Source organism: Pseudopipra pipra, chromosome 15 (genome assembly GCF_036250125.1).
Source record: "Pseudopipra pipra isolate bDixPip1 chromosome 15, bDixPip1.hap1, whole genome shotgun sequence".
In the NCBI taxonomy this organism is placed as follows: domain Eukaryota; kingdom Metazoa; phylum Chordata; class Aves; order Passeriformes; family Pipridae; genus Pseudopipra; species Pseudopipra pipra.
In genome coordinates this window covers 12,678,877-12,694,088 of record NC_087563.1, presented here as the reverse complement: position 1 = coordinate 12,694,088, position 15,212 = coordinate 12,678,877, and the positions used below count along the sequence as shown (strand labels likewise).

The following is a 15,212-nucleotide window of genomic DNA, read 5'->3' as shown; positions in this document are numbered from 1 at the left end:
TCTGCTAGACAATCTGTTTGCTTTGTTGTTGGCATGTGGGTGTAGTTGGGCACTTAAGTGGAGCTGTGCTTGGCTGTGACCTGCCACTAGGTGGAGGAGGTTCTTTAATGGGATGTGGTTGCTTCAGGTGGATTTAGAGTGCTGGAAGCTGAGTGCTTTCCCTGTCCAAGGAATGGTGCTTATGGTGAGTTAACCTGGGCTCCTTGCCTACCAAATGCTGCTGCTGAGGCAAAATGAGGCTTGCAGGACTGGTGACAACCTTGTTACAATCGTTGATAGACATAGTTTTTTGGGATTAATTCAGGGACCCTGCCTGGGGGGGAAAAGGGGCTGTGTGTATGCAGTTTGGATGTCACCCTCAAGCCTCCCAGGGACAGCTGTTTGTGGGACGGTGGTGCATGGAAGTGCTTCTGGCTTCCCTAATGCAGAGAACAGCACTAATGGGACCTTTCTCTTTGGATTCCAGGTTGGTGACTTCGGTGATGCCACAAATTGGCCAACACCTGGAGAAATAGCCCACAAGAGTGTCCAGGTGAGAACACAGAACCATTGCAATGAGCAGGATAAGGCCCTTGCAGACCTCTCTGTCCCTCTGGAAGCACTGGCTGAGCCAGGCCATTTGGGGTGCTCAGTGTCAGTGTGGAGGCAGCCAGGAATAGTGTGCAGGGGATTTCCTTTTAGGGCTGCCCATGCAGCCGACTCCCTCCCTCAGTGCTATTCTGGGAACCTGGAGCCCAGTCTAAACCCTGGGCTGGGTGAAACAGGTAAGGCAGCTCTCAGACCCACTCTCCTCAGGGCTGCTTAGTGCAGGAAGGGGCCTGGGCCAAAGTCAGGACTTCCATAGGAGGAACTGAAAATGTGTGAGAAAAGGGCTGGTGTGTCTGAGGGGCTTGGCCCTTCCTCTCCTGCTAAGGGACCTGGATGTCATTGAAACCTTTCTATTTTTGGATGCTGCTCTGCCAGCCCCTGGTTGTCTGTCACTGTTTTGCCAGTCTGGTCCCTTATAGGACACTCCATCCAGGAGCTCCAGGCCTCCCTGGCAGTCCATCTTGGTGTCAGCACATCTGGAGCACTTTGCAGCATCTCCCAGGCCCTTGCCCTGCTCATCCATAAGCTCCCCAGAGGAGCAGGACAGCTCTGGGAGGTGGAGAGCAGGGATGCTTCCAGCCTAGGACAAGGTCTTCCTGATGGGACAGTTGGGTTCTACGTTCAGCCCTTCCTTTTTCCCACCTCTCACATCTTTCCTGCACTGGTGTGTCTCCAGCAGCCGCACAAAGCACCAACCCTTCGGAAACTGCCTGTCAAGAAAGACATGAAAGAGCAGGAGAAGGGGGATGGGAGTGATGGCAAAGAGAGCCTGAAAACCAAATCAGATGAGTCGGGGGAGGAGAAGAACGGTGATGATGACAACCAGAAGTCAGCGCAGAAGAAGAAAGGTAAGGCAGAACCTGATGAGGGCAGTCCCCTGGCCTCAGCCTGTCTCCCCATCCACAAGCCAGGTGGAAGCATCCACTGCCTTCCCTGGGGGCCATGCTGCAGGAAAGAATCCCAGTGTGGAGACAGCTGTAGTGAAAGGTGTTGGCAGACTTCAGAGGAGCAAAGTGTCATATTGGTGGGAACAGGGCCCAAGTAGGGGTGTGACAGGAGCCTACCCTCCCTGTGCTCTGTGGTGGCACAGAACAGCCCCTGACTGTGGGTTGTGTCAGCTGTGGTTGACACATGGGCTTGGTCTGGTCTGAGCAGGGGCAGAGGAAGGACAAGTGCTGTGGCAAGTGCAACAGGAAAGGTCTGTGTCATGTCCCTTCATACCTGAGAGTCCTGGTCAGTGCCTTTCTGCATCCAGCAAGGCCTGGAGGGATGTCCAAGGACAGGGTCTGTCCAAAAGGCCCTGCTGCTTTCTCTCCTCCGTGTGTGGGGGCTGTGTGGCAAGAGAGGGCTGCGGGGAAGGAAGCAGATGCTCTCTGAACCTATGTCACACCCAAACCCTGTCCTTTTGCAGGCAACAAACACAAGTGGGTCCCTTTGCAGATAGACATGAAGTCAGAGGTGCCTAGGGACAAAACCGCCTCTCGGAACAACCGGCAAAACGAGCAGCACAGGCACCCCTCCAACAACCGCAGCGAGCTGAAAGGTGGGGGCTCAGGCTGGGGACCTGCTCCCTGCCCTGGCCGTGGGGCACAGCAAGCCCTCATGCCCAGTGGGCACATTTCCTGCCTTCACAGGGCTCTGGGTGCAGCGGGCTTGCTCCAGGGAGGTGCTTTCATTCTGTAACACTCCTCCTGCCTCTCCTTCCCTGTCTGCTGCAGGCTGGCACCCAGACAACAAGCACGAGCGCAGCTGGCAGGACCACGACGAGACCTCCAGCGTGAAGAGCGAGGGAGGGGCCGTGCGAGGGACCTTCCGGGGCCGAGGCCGTGGCCGTGGCAGGGGCCGTGGCCGTGGCAGAGGAGGTAATCATTGTATATGTGGTCTTGTGACAGCAAGGAGAGAACTGGGCATGTGACAAAGTGTGCACAGCTCTGCATCTCTGTGTGTGAGAGATTTGGGCCTCCAGAAGTGGGCTGGGAAGGGCAGAGCACTGTAGGGATACAAGGAAATATTGTGGCAGGTCATCCCAGCTGATAAGTTGAGCTGCTTTTAACAAAACAAAAAATTCTTACTAGTATTTTAGTAGAAGCAAATGTCTTCCCACTACTCAGGCCAAGCTGTTCTTCCTGTTTTCTCTCCCTTGCAGTATTTCTGTGAGCAGGAGTTGAAACATGTTGATACTCTGTGTAGGCTTTATGTCATGTTGAGAGCCAAGCAGGAGGTGTGTCTCGGATAAGGAAGAGCGTCTGCCCTGGCATTGGACTGGGCAGTGTCTGTGCTAACCCTCACCTGGCTTCAGTATAGGACCTTTGTGTGTCAGCTGGGCTGCCCAATTGCTCCTGGATAAGAGGGCTTCTGGCCTCTCCTGTGGCAAAGGCAGAGAGCATGCGGATGAAGGATGTGGGTGCCCCATTATGGGCTGCGGTGGGGTCCTCAGGAACAGTGCAGGGGGAACTATTTATACAGGAGTCCAGCCCCATCTGGCAGCACAGTCTGTCTGGCACATCCGAGTGTCTCTGTGCTGACCCTTACTGGTGTCCCACAGGGCACTTTGACTACCAGTATGGGTACCGGAAATTCGAGGGCTCAGATAGCTCCCGCACCCAGAAGTACGCCAGCAACATCACCTACTACTTCGACAACATCAGCAGTGCTGAACTCTACAGCGTGGACCAGGAGCTGCTCAAAGACTACATCAAGAGGCAGATGTGAGCACCACCTCTTGTCCTTGTCTGAGCATTGGGTGGTGGGGGGGACTGCATGGCCAATCCCATGGGAATGGTTAGAACTGAGGTGTGTTGACACTCTGCTTCACTTACAGCACCAGCTTGCCCCACATCTGGGCTCCCCAGGCTTCTCCCTTCAGTAGCTTAAGTGGGAGGGGGGTATAATTCCTTAGGGGTTGCCCAAGGGACTTGGAGCTTCCTCTCACTGACGTGTTGTCCGTACAGAGAATATTACTTCAGCGTGGACAACCTGGAGCGAGACTTCTTCCTGCGCCGCAAGATGGACTCGGACGGCTTCCTCCCCATCACCCTGATCGCCAGCTTCCACCGAGTGCAGGCACTGACCACCGACATCAGCCTCATCATCAAGGTGAGGGCAAGGAAAGGTGGCCTTTCCTTCTTGTCCTGCATCTCACCACCCTTTGTGTGGTGCCTGTTTTCTATGGACGAGTTAGCCCTTCAACATGCTAAGGCTAAGTGCTAAGTTAACCAAGTATCCCTTGGTTCCAGGCTCTGAAGGACAGCAAGGTGGTGGAGATTGTGGATGAGAAGATCAGGAGAAAAGAGCAGCCAGAAAAATGGGCTCTGCCTGGCCCTCCTATGGCAGACTACACTCAGACTGACTTCTCACAATTCATCAATTGCCCTGAGTTTGTCCCCCGGCAAAGCTTCCAAAAAGAGACAGGTGAGCACTGGGGGAATGTGGAGTGAGGTGTGGGATGCAGTGCTAGGACTGCAGCAGGACTGAGACCCTGATAGTCAGGAGTGTTCCCCAGGGCAGGGCTCTGCCACTGGCTTTCTGCCTGGTGGTGGGAGCTGATCCGAGCTCTGTCCTTGGACCTCCAGAGCTGCTGCCTCCATACGTGGGGGGAAACATGAGAGACTGAGTCTTGTGGCTTTTCCTCTGTGGGGGCTGAAGGCATTCAGGGAGGGTCACTCTGCTGGAAGTCTCTTGGCTGTGCCTGGAAATAGTCTTATGGCTGCTGGGCGGAGCAGAGGACACTTGGGAATCCAACTTTTCCTTACCGGGTGAGGAGATACTGGGCACAAATTGGGCAGCAGATGTGGAGCTGTCAACCAAGTGCTGGGGAAGGGTCTGCTGTCCTTCATGGGCTGCTCCTGCTCTTGTCACCCAACCCCCTGGGGGCTGGCAGGAGCCCAAGCCTGCACCTGAGAGCCCAACTGGAGAATCTTCTTGGTCCTGTTGTAAGAGTTTTGGCAGGAGAAGATCTATTCCCACTGGCTCCAGACTGTCTTGGGAAGGTTTCCCAGAGAGCAGCACAGCATCTGCCTTAGGGCTTTGTGTGTCTGGGAAACTGTCACCTGCAAAGCTTTGTGGCCACCACTGGCATTAACTGAAGATTCCCACTCCAGCACCTGTGGGCACTGTGCTGGTAGCCTTGGCCACAGGATACCAGCTAGTCCTGCAAGCTGTGCTGTGCTGCCGGAATGACTCCTCCTTTGGTCAGATAATTTGTAAGTACACAAACCCCCAGGCTCCCTCCCTCCCTCTAAAGCACCTTGTGGCTCTTTTTGGCTCTAGAGTCTGCTCCTGGCTCCCCACGTCCTGCCAGCCCCGTCCCCACCAAAACAGAGGAGGTCAGTAACCTGAAGACAATGCCCAAGGGCCTGTCCACAAGTCTGCCAGACCTGGATTCAGAGACATGGATTGAAGTGAAAAAGAGGCCTCGGCCTTCCCCAGCCAGGCCCAAGGTAGGTGGTGATGAAGGAGCTCTTGGAGTGGGGGGTTTCCCAGTTGTTGAGGTGACTTGAATCATAAAAGTTGGCAGGCTTCAGATCAAATAGGGTACTTGAGCCCCTTTGGAGCTCCTCCTCAGTGGTGTGAATAAGGTGTTCTGGCTGGGGTGAAGAAACAAGGGGCAGTAGCTGGATCTCTTGTCACTTGTTTCGCTGTGTGGTCTTTACCCTTGTGTCACCCTTGTCCCCCTATCTGTAGAAACCAGAGGAGTCAAAGACACCCCAGCAGCAAAAGCAAAAGGACCAAGATGAGCCTGAGGAGCTCGACTTCCTCTTCGACGAGGAGATGGAGCAGATGGATGGCCGCAAGAACACCTTCACCGACTGGTCAGATGAAGATTCCGATTACGAGATCGACGACCGCGACGTGAACAAGATCCTCATCGTGACACAGACTCCTCCTTACCTACGCCGGCATCCTGGTGGGGACCGGACTGGCAACCACACCTCCAGGGCTAAAATGAGCTCGGAGCTGGCCAAGGTGATCAATGATGGGCTCTACTACTACGAGCAGGACCTGTGGACAGAGCAGTTCGAGCCAGAGTATTCACAGATCAAGGTGAGAGCGGCTGATCCAAGGAAGGGAGTGTGTGTGGGCTGTGGGGAGCCTCACATGCAGCAGGGTGGCTGATGGTTAGTATGGGGTGAGAAGGGCAGTACAGCAGGTTACAGCCCACTCATGGGGTAGAGCTAAGCTGGGATTAGTCCTCTTGCAATGTTTGGACTTCCTGGTTCCCAGCATCATGCCCTGCCATGTCAGGGATAAACACAGCTCTGTAACAAGATGTAAGGCTGCAGCCAGGTAAACAAAGTGCCAGTAGTGAGGTGACCTGGAACGTGGGGCCCATTGCTCTGCTGTCTGCCAGGGTCTTGGCTGGCAGTGCCAGATCTGTGAGAGGAAACAGGTGTCTGCACTATCCAGAGCACCCTGTGCTTCATGGCACAGTCTGTTGGAGACCACACGTACTGGGGACAGGTTCATAGATGGCTGGGCTGCACTTGGCCTCTGCTCTTCTCCATTTTGGTATCAGTTTGCACAGACATGGGCTTTTTATAGAAAGCTCATCTGCTGCTTTGAAACATTTGAGTCCCAGCTTGGTGACTCTCACCATTGGGGACTTGCCTGGACTTGCTCAGTGACAGAAATTATGGCTGGAAGTGGGGTGTCTTGTTGGAGCTACAGCTGAGCTCAGTGCTTCCATGTCTGGTTCAGGGCCCCTGGTTGAAGCAATGCTGCTGTCTGGGGTGACAGAAGCTGTGGGGGGAGCAGGTGACAGGGACAGTGCGTGCTGTGGGTGTGGGTCCTTCAGATACATGGGACTGTTGGGCCCCACTGCTGGCGTGGCTGTGGGGGTGTGGGGAAGGAACTCTAGGGCCACAACACCATGGCAGTGGCAGGGGGGCCTGGCTAAGAACAGGTCACTGAGCTCACCTTGAGCTTTTACTGCACCAGCACTGGCCTGGGTGGGTAAAAGCCTGAGAGAAGCAAGTGCTAATTAGTGGAGCTGCCTTGAAGGATTCCTGGAAGCTTAGGAGCAGAAAGTGGTTCATAACTGGACTGTGCAGTGCCCAGTTTTCTGTCTGCCACACCTCCCCTTCCTACCTCTGTGCAGCAGGTCCCCCTCTGGGCACCAGGCCCTGTGACTGCGCTCAGGGCCCAGTGCTGTGGCTGTTGCACATGATTGTGATGGGGTGAGGGCAGAAGAGGGCAATTTCTTCACCATCTTCCTCTTACAACATAGCAAGAGGTGGAGAACTTCAAGAAGGTGAATATGATCAGCAGGGAGCAGTTTGACACCCTGACCCCAGAGCCCCCCGTGGATCCAAACCAAGAAGTCCCTCCAGGTCCCCCCAGGTTCCAGCAAGGTAAGAGATGGGGCATGAATGGGTTGGACTGAATTTGTCCCTGTTCCTTATGCTGAGAGGTTCTTGAAGGTTGGGTAGCAGATAGGGAGAAAGAATTGGGACCACAGGCACGTGGGATTATCTTTCCCAGATAAAAAACTGAATGTTTTGGGGCTCCATCAGAGGAGGTGCAAAAGAAGGGGTGTCCCAGTGGAGTGAGGTGACCTTGGCAAATTTGGATGTAATTACCTGGATGTGACTTTCCTCTTGGACCCTCTCTGAGTACCTGGAAGGCAGCTGCCTGCTGGGCCTTGTTTGCCTGTGTGTGCCCCCAGTGCCATGTCCTTCTCTTGGGAATGGAGGGTTTGTTGCTGTAGTTTGCCACTAGAAAGCAAATACCTTGTGGGATCCCTGGAAGCTCCATCCTTGGATCTGCTACTAGGCTTTGGGTTTTCTGACCAAGCTGATGTCATGCTGGATTTGATGCTGGTCGTGTGGGAGGGCTGGGATGTGTCCCTGCATTCCTCCCCTCCCTACTTCCTGTGTGCCAGATGGCAGAGACACTCATGCTCAGAGCTCAGCCTGACCTGGCTGGGGGGGTTTCTCCCTGCAGTACCTACAGACGCTTTGGCCAACAAGCTGTTTGGAGTCCCTGAGCCTTCCACCATCGCCCGGTCTTTGCCCACGACTGTACCAGAATCACCCAACTACCGCAACGCCAGGACCCCCCGCACCCCCCGCACGCCGCAGCTGAAGGACCCGACACAGACGCCCCGGTTCTACCCCGTGGTGAAAGAGGGCAGGACGATAGATGCCAAGGTGGGAGCCAGGGCTGGGCTGCATGATGGGAGCTGGGGTTTCCCAGCTGGGGCCTAGGGAAGAAGGGAACACATCCCTGATATATTGTGTCTTGCAGACTCCACGGAAAAGGAAGACGAGGCACAGTTCGAACCCTCCGATGGAGTGCCACGTGGGCTGGGTGATGGACTCTCGGGAGCACAGGCCACGAACCGCCTCCATCAGGTACCAGGGACATGTGTACGAGATCATGGAGCAGCCAGAAATGGGAAAGGGAGCGAGTGTGGGAAGGAAGGGGGAAGGCAGCATCTGCTCTTGTAGGAGAAGTCTCCTCTTAGGTGACTGCAGAAAGAACTAGGACCAAATTTGCCCCTCCTGGAAGGGCTTGGGGAAAATCTGAAGCCATGGAGAACAGCGAGATGAAACTTTGTTAGAAACATTGATTCCCTTCCTAGTAGGCTATTCCATGGCTCAGATCCCAAGCCCAGGGTAGACAGTCACAGGGAGTGGGACCAGCAGACAGGTGCTGTGGGGTGGAGCGTGGCCCTACTCTGCTGTTGGCTGGGTGGTGCCAAGGAAGGGTGTTGACAGGAGTCTCTCATGCTCAGCTCCAGCCCCTCGGAGGGGACTCCAGCTGTCGGGAGCTACGGCTGCACCCCACAGTCCCTGCCCAAGTTCCAGCACCCTTCGCACGAGCTGCTCAAGGAGAACGGCTTCACACAACACGTCTACCACAAGTACCGTCGGCGCTGCCTTAACGGTAGGGACGCTGAGGGGGGCAGGGTGTCCCTGCTCTGCTGTGTTGGGCGCAGGAACTGCCACAGGGCACAGACACAGGCATGGGCAGGGTCCTGTGGGACAGCCCTGCTGGCAGCTGATGTGTCCCCATGGTTTGTGGAGAGCATGGGCTGCAGTGTCCAGCACTGGGGCTGGGTGTTGTCACATTGCCATGTGGCCCTCCTGTGCATAAGCCCTTGACTCCCTGGGAGAGGATCTGCCTTGTAATCATCCCCTCTTCCCAAAACAGAGCGGAAACGACTGGGCATTGGTCAGTCCCAGGAGATGAACACGCTTTTCCGGTTCTGGTCCTTCTTCCTCCGAGATCACTTCAACAAGAAAATGTATGAGGAGTTCAAGCAACTGGCTGTGGAGGATGGAAAGGAGGGATACAGGTAGGAGGGGAGGAGCAGAGTGGCCTCTCCTGGTAGGGGAGTGAGGGAAGAAGGGTGGGCCTTTCACAGGGCTCACAGCAAAAGGCAGCAGCTCTGCCTTGCTCGAAAGTGGGTCTGAGGTCACCCTCAAGTCACCTGCTGCTGGTGCTCAGCCGGGCTCTCACCTCAAGAGCCTCTGTGCCCTGTGTTGTGTGCACCTGTGTGTGAGCCCCCCATGCTGCTCTGTTCCCAGGTATGGTCTGGAGTGCCTTTTCAGATACTACAGCTACGGGCTGGAGAAGAAATTCCGGCCAGACATATTTAAGGACTTCCAAGAAGAGACCATCAAGGATTACGAAGCTGGTAGGTGCCTCCTTTGGAATTGGCAGTGATGTAGCCCAGCTGCAGGGCTGCCCCTGGGCCTCTTCTCATCATTTTGGGGAAGCCACATAGTGCTGTACGTTAACATGTGCCACAGGGACTGGGTGGACGTCCTGTTGCTCACTTTGTGGGAGGGTCAGTGGATGCTCACTGTCCTGAAGAGTCCTGGGGGATGGAGGAGGGCAGTGGGGGCCTGTAGCTCTCCCAAGGCATTCCTTTAGACACACCAGTTCACATAAGATTTCTCAAGGCCCTCCAGTGGCAGGGCCTTGTCACCACCAGGTCAGCTGAGTTCAGAGACATCTCAAGTCAGGGGAGCTTCCCAGGGCTATTGTAGGTTGCTTCCTTTGAGGTTTTCTATCTTGCCTAGGTTGTGCCCACCAGCAGGACAGGAGGGTTTGTGGGGAAGCCTGGAGGAAAGGTGTCTGACATCTGGTTTGGTTTTTGTCCTGCTGACGTCTGGATTGGTTTTCTTTCTCTCCAGGGCAGCTCTATGGGCTGGAAAAGTTCTGGGCCTTCTTAAAATATTCCAAAGCCAAAAATCTGGACATTAACAGCAAACTGCAAGAATACCTCAGCAAGTTCAAGCGCCTCGAGGACTTCAGAGTAGATGTGAGTAACACAGCGCCTGCACCACACTGATGTACCTGCAGACAGCCCTTGGCCCCTCCAAGGATGGAGGATTTTGGGGGGTCCCCAGGTGGTGGCAGCTTGGGGAGTGGGAGCAGTGACATCTACTGCTCCCTGTTATTGCAGCCGGGCCAGGAACAATCTGCAGGGTTGGAATATTGTAAATCCACTCAGAGCAGGATGAAGGAGCTGGATGAGCCCGTCCTCCCTGATGAACTGAGGATGGAGAAGGAAAGGGAGCCTTGATGGTTTTAGTAGAGCCAACGCTGTGTGGAGCTTCTGCTCCCAAACTTCTGGACTATGCCCCTGTGTGGGAAGCAGGTGCCTAAGAACAAGTTATCACCATTGTGCTTGATTGGAAGTCAGTCAGTCTTTCTGTCAGCAGATCTGTCAGTGGGAGGTTTGGAGAGGAGGGCAGCTGAGTGCTTGGGATGTGTATGTTCCTTGTGGGTCAGGGAGAGAAGTTGCAATTGGAGGCTTGCAGGAAGGCTCTTCCCTGATCCCTGGGGGAGGGCACCTGCATTTGGAGGAGGCTGTGCTGACACTGGGGTGCTTCTCTTCCAGCCACCCATGGGGGAGGAAGGTGGACACAAGAGATACCCTTCGACGTCAGGGGGAGATGGCAGGAAGCGCTACCCATCCCAGTCTTCCAGCAAAACGGTCAGCCAGTGCCCATCCAGCCAAGCCCACGCCTCACCCAGCCAGCCTGCACAAGAGGATGCCAAAAACCTGAGCCAGCAATCCCCTGCCCCATCGGCCGCAGAGTCGCAGACAGTGGGGAAGTAGAGAGGCTGCAGTGTCTGCTTCCTGCCAGGGGATGGGGTGGGTTGGTGGGGGACTGGCTTGGAGAAGGGAAGACATGAGGGGGTGGGACAGGAAGGGAGCTGGAAGGTGGGTGCCCAGGAATAGGCTGCTTGGGAGAAACTTCAACGCACACGATCTTCTTCTCTTGTGGCTGGAAAGCAAAGACTATCTACATCTAAAACACCATTTTGCTATTACAACCCTGACCAGAGCCAGACCCGCTCCCAGCAGACCCACCCTTTCCTTTCCCTTCCCTCCCCTCCTGTGCACACACTCATGTCTTAGCGTCTCTTCAAAAAAAAAATGTGTTCTGGTTGGGTTGGAAAGGGGAGATTTTTTTATTATTATATATATATATCAAGTTTTAAATTATTGCTAGAAGTTCGTCTGGATTTACCAAAACAAGTCTGCTCTGTGTGGCCCCAACGACTCCCCTCTGTGTCCCCCCTCGGATCTTGCGGGGCAGCCGCTCAGGAAGCTCGGAGGAGCGAGGTCCCCCAGTGGGGGACCGAAGCCACAGCGTGTCACGATGCTGCGGAGCCTCTGATCTCCATGACCCGGCTGGCATCTCCCATTCCACGTACGGCGGTGCCTCTCCCGACACCGACCACCACGACAGGAGCATCGCCCTGTTCGTCCTCCTGCTCCCTTCCCAACCCCAACGTCTTCACCTTCCCGAGGGTCTGGCTCTTCCCTCTGCCCACCTCTCCCTTCTGTCACGGACAATTTGGAAGTCAACCAAAGGACCTTTGCCAAGGATAGGCTTGTTCTGACTCCTTCCTGCGAGGATGGCTGGTTGGGAGGCTGGCAGGCACCTGGACTCAAGCCTGCGTGGACGGTGCATCCGCTGCCCCAGGAATGCCCATCGCATGCAAAGACAGGACTTTGCCGAAGGAGCTTTTCTCTTCCTTTTCCCTTGGAAAAAATGACATGACATAAAAAACCCCCACAAACCCCTCTGAAAAAAACGACGACAAAAAAACTCTTTAAAAAGACACATCTCCCTTTGCTTTCTTCCTTGGAAATATTATTGAAGAAAAAAAAAACAAAAAAACAAACAAAAAACCCCCAAAAACACACAAAAAAAAGTTGCCTTATGGTGGAGCTGGACGGGGGAGGCTTGTTGGTTTCCTGCATCCTGGGGTGCACTGGGCTCTTGGCCCCCCCAGGCCCAGAGACTCCTCACGGCATTGCTGCCGAGCTGATCTTCCCTGCGGCCTTTCCTCTGACCCCGCAGCTCGCTCGGATGCCTCTCCTGTCATGGAGCCTCCCTGCCAGGCCTGAGTCTCCTGGGGAAGGTGCCGAGGGCAGTCAAATCCAAGACTTGTGCTCACGCAGTAGTTGAAGCCTCTCCGCTGTGTTTGTACCATGGCAGCCTCCTCCCTATGACAGCAACTGAACGTGCTCATGGCCTTGCTCAGACCCCCCCCGGCCCTCTCCAGGCAGGAGGTTGATCTGTTCCAGTCTGTGCTTCCAGCATGGTTAGGGGGTGAGCACGGAGATTGTCACAGCAGCTGGAGGGACTGGTCCTTTCTGTGAGCAAGTGGGAGAGCTGGCGTGTTCCTGGTGCCACTTGATGCTGTAGCCTGACAGGGAGTGATGCAGCCCTAGGAAACCTGTCCCACAGCAGTCGCTGGCTCGGGACTGCTGGTGCAACTTATGCAGGGGTGAGCAGGAGACCTGCCCAGCACAGTAGAGCTCTCACTTCTCACTTTGTGTGTTGTGGTTTGGCAGGTGGCTGCATGGAGCCTCCCACTCAACACAGTCCCTGTGCACCTCCCAGGGCTCAGATGACACCGTGCAATGCAGCTCCTTGCTGGGCTGAGGCAGGGCGTGGCTGCAGAGCTGCTGTGGCATTTACTTGATTGATCCTGCTACCCCACACCGGGTGGGCTTTGGCAGGCAAACCCTCCCCAGCCTGTGAGCTTTGCAAGGGGCATGTGTCAGAGGAGTGAGATCTGAGATTTCCAGTGCTACCTTTGGAGTTGCTCCAGAGGTAGCACCGGAAAGTTGTTTCTTTCCAGCCAGACCCACCTGCCTTGCTGCCACCATGCTCCATCTCCTCAGTCCCTGGAATACCTGCCGTGCAGATGGCTTGGCTGTGGCTCTGGTGCTCCATCGCCTGAGCTGCAGAACGTGCTCCTTTGTGGTGTGGAGTGGAGCAGGTATGCAATAGGTGGCTCCAGAGGTGCAGCTCATTGTGTGACCCTCTCTGCACCATCACAAGCTGGTACCAAACAGCGTTTTCCCAAAGGATCCAGTTGATCCAGAGCTGCATCTCAGAGCTGGGAGGAGTCATCTCTCCAGGGCTGTCCTTATGCAGCCACGGGGCGGGTGGGTGAGAGCAGCCAGGAGCTGAGGAGAAGGAGCAGGAGGGGGAGCACGGTCAGGCTGTCATGAGCAGTGGCTGTGGATGCCCACCAGGGCCTGGCTGAGGTCATCACTTCCCAAACTGACACTGCCTCAAGGATGCTGCTTTGGTGGGGGGAGCTGGGCTGGAGTGAAGTGGCTTCGTGAACTGCTGCTAGAATTGAGAGCACGGCTGGGTTTGAGAGGTTGGGGAGCTGCTACTTGGCTGTTTCCTGGTGGTGTGATCCTGCCCTGCTCCATCCACCCCTGCTGTGTCACCCTGCAGCTGGTACCACTCACAGGCCAGATTCCAGCAGGCCAGCCTGCCTGAGGCCATGGATGCTCCACTACGGCAGCAGTGCTCTGGGGTTGTGGGGTGGGAACTGGGCAATATGGGCAAAAAGTTAACACTTGTACAGTGCTGTGGCCGTGACTGTTATATCTGGATTTCCCCTCTTGTGAGCCAGAGTCAGATCTCTTGAGGTTACGGATGTAGCCGGGTTTGTCCCTGATTTGGGAAGGAGGAGGCTGGATCAAGGACATTGGAGATGTGTTGCTGGTTGTTTGCAAGTGGAAGCGGGTCTGGATGTGCGCGGGTGGCCCCGTTGCCACGTCCTGTGCTCCTCTTGTGGGTGCGTGTTCTCTTTAGAAGCCAATTGTCTGCATTTTAGCAACAAACATAATAGGAAATGAGGAGGAATGAGCTTCTGCTGTGGAGTTGTTGCTTGTGGAGCAGACTGTGGAATTGCTTGGGTAGTAGAAGAGGTAGAATGTTTCCCCAAGAATTTCCCAAAATCTGAGTTGATTTTAAATAATATTTTCACTTCTGAGCCTGAGACTCTAGTCTCAGAGTTTTCCTTTTCCCTCTGCCAAGTCAGTGGTTTGTCACCTTACTGTGTGTACCTGTTTCCCGGGGGAAGGTGGGTCAGAAGAGGAGTCCCAGTGGTCCCACCACCCTCCAGGTTTGTGGACTGTGTGCCTTGTTTTACTGTCCATCGGAGAGCAGCGGGCAGGGCAGAGCAAAGAACAGATGGACATGACAACCTGAGGCAGCTGTTGCTTGCTCCCACCTGTCTTCCTCCAGATGGAGGGAACACAGAGCCATTCACTCCTGCTCTGTGTAGGGGTGGGTGCTGGCAAGGGCAGGGAGCTCCTTGGAGCAGTGTCCTGCACCCCTGTGCTGTGTGGCCGTGGCCAGGCCAGGGCTGCCCAGGTCTGTGCATGGCTGCAGGAGGCACTGCACATGACTTGTGTCCCACCTGGACGAAGGGACAGCTGTCCAGAGGGGTGTTGTATTTGAGGAAGTTCTTGCCCTCCTGTAGAGGACGGAGTTTGGCCTTGCTTTTAGCTTGGATCCTTCACCTCCCTGCGTTCTGTGCTTTTTTTGATTTTAGAGGTCCGAGTGGTTGCACGTGTGCTCCTGTGAGTGCTGATCCATCCCGCAGCTCACGAGAGCTGCGTGGTGCTGGTGCCCAACTGCTTTTGGAAAGGTCTGAGGGAGGCTGAGTTGGGAGGGGGAAGTGCTCCCCTCTTCTCAGGAGGTCCCCCAGGCTGCCACAGCTTGGGGCTTCTTGCTGAGGTCAGCCCATCTTTGGGGTGCAGGTGGCTGCAACAGGTACAGAGCTCTGGCGTGGGGTCAGGAGTGGAGGTAGAAGGTGTGTTTCAGAGGAGGTTTTGTTGCTTTGCCATGCTCATTTGGGAAAAACAAACAAAAAAAAAGTAATAATACTGCTGCTCTGTTTTTGCCTGTCCGTCCCTCTTCTGCTGCCCCCTTGCACCCCTGACAGGGGTCCCTTGAGTTTTGGGAACTGCTCGGGACTGGTCGACTGTACTGTAACAAACTGACGTGTTTAACCTCAGTGTCCTGCCACGTGTTTGCATGGCAGTGCAGAGGGGGCCTTCTAGCTGTTAATGCCTTTCCAGTTATTTTGTCAAAAAGAAAAAGAGAAAAAAAAAAAAAAGGAAAATTGTATATGTAGCAAGCTGTGTTTGCAATGCTTATTGTCTCCTGTCTCCTCTGAGGCTGGTTATGTCACTTGTCACTGTTTGAAATGGGTGCTGGGCTCTTCTTGAGGGGGTTGCTACACTTGATGTTAAATGCCTCATTGGCTTTTTTTAAAGCTTCCAGTACAGGTAACAGATAAATGACATTTTTAACAGATGTTCCTCTCGGTGGCATGGA

General features: G+C 54.9%; 1 protein-coding gene across 7 annotated transcripts in view; it reads left to right on the top strand.

The window, feature by feature from the left end:
- The window catches only part of LARP1 (La ribonucleoprotein 1, translational regulator), a 44,015-nt gene extending 29,018 nt beyond the window's left edge, over positions 1–14,997 (top strand). For 5 of the 7 annotated variants that reach the window (XM_064671966.1, XM_064671964.1, XM_064671969.1 and 2 more), the window contains 17 exons: positions 467–532; positions 1,265–1,436; positions 2,000–2,131; positions 2,307–2,450; positions 3,134–3,296; positions 3,540–3,684; positions 3,825–3,999; positions 4,858–5,027; positions 5,272–5,631; positions 6,815–6,938; positions 7,531–7,736; positions 7,834–7,940; positions 8,324–8,475; positions 8,743–8,887; positions 9,120–9,229; positions 9,732–9,859; positions 10,442–14,997. In XM_064671966.1, the coding sequence (XP_064528036.1) occupies positions 467–532; positions 1,265–1,436; positions 2,000–2,131; positions 2,307–2,450; positions 3,134–3,296; positions 3,540–3,684; positions 3,825–3,999; positions 4,858–5,027; positions 5,272–5,631; positions 6,815–6,938; positions 7,531–7,736; positions 7,834–7,940; positions 8,324–8,475; positions 8,743–8,887; positions 9,120–9,229; positions 9,732–9,859; positions 10,442–10,663 (2,721 nt within the window). In that variant the 3' untranslated portion in view covers positions 10,664–14,997. The remainder of the gene's footprint in view (positions 1–466; positions 533–1,264; positions 1,437–1,999; positions 2,132–2,306; positions 2,451–3,133; positions 3,297–3,539; positions 3,685–3,824; positions 4,000–4,857; positions 5,028–5,271; positions 5,632–6,814; positions 6,939–7,530; positions 7,737–7,833; positions 7,941–8,323; positions 8,476–8,742; positions 8,888–9,119; positions 9,230–9,731; positions 9,860–10,441) is intronic. The other 2 variants (XM_064671967.1, XM_064671965.1) reach the window with 1 other exon arrangement.
- The last annotated feature ends 215 nt before the right edge of the window (positions 14,998–15,212 follow it).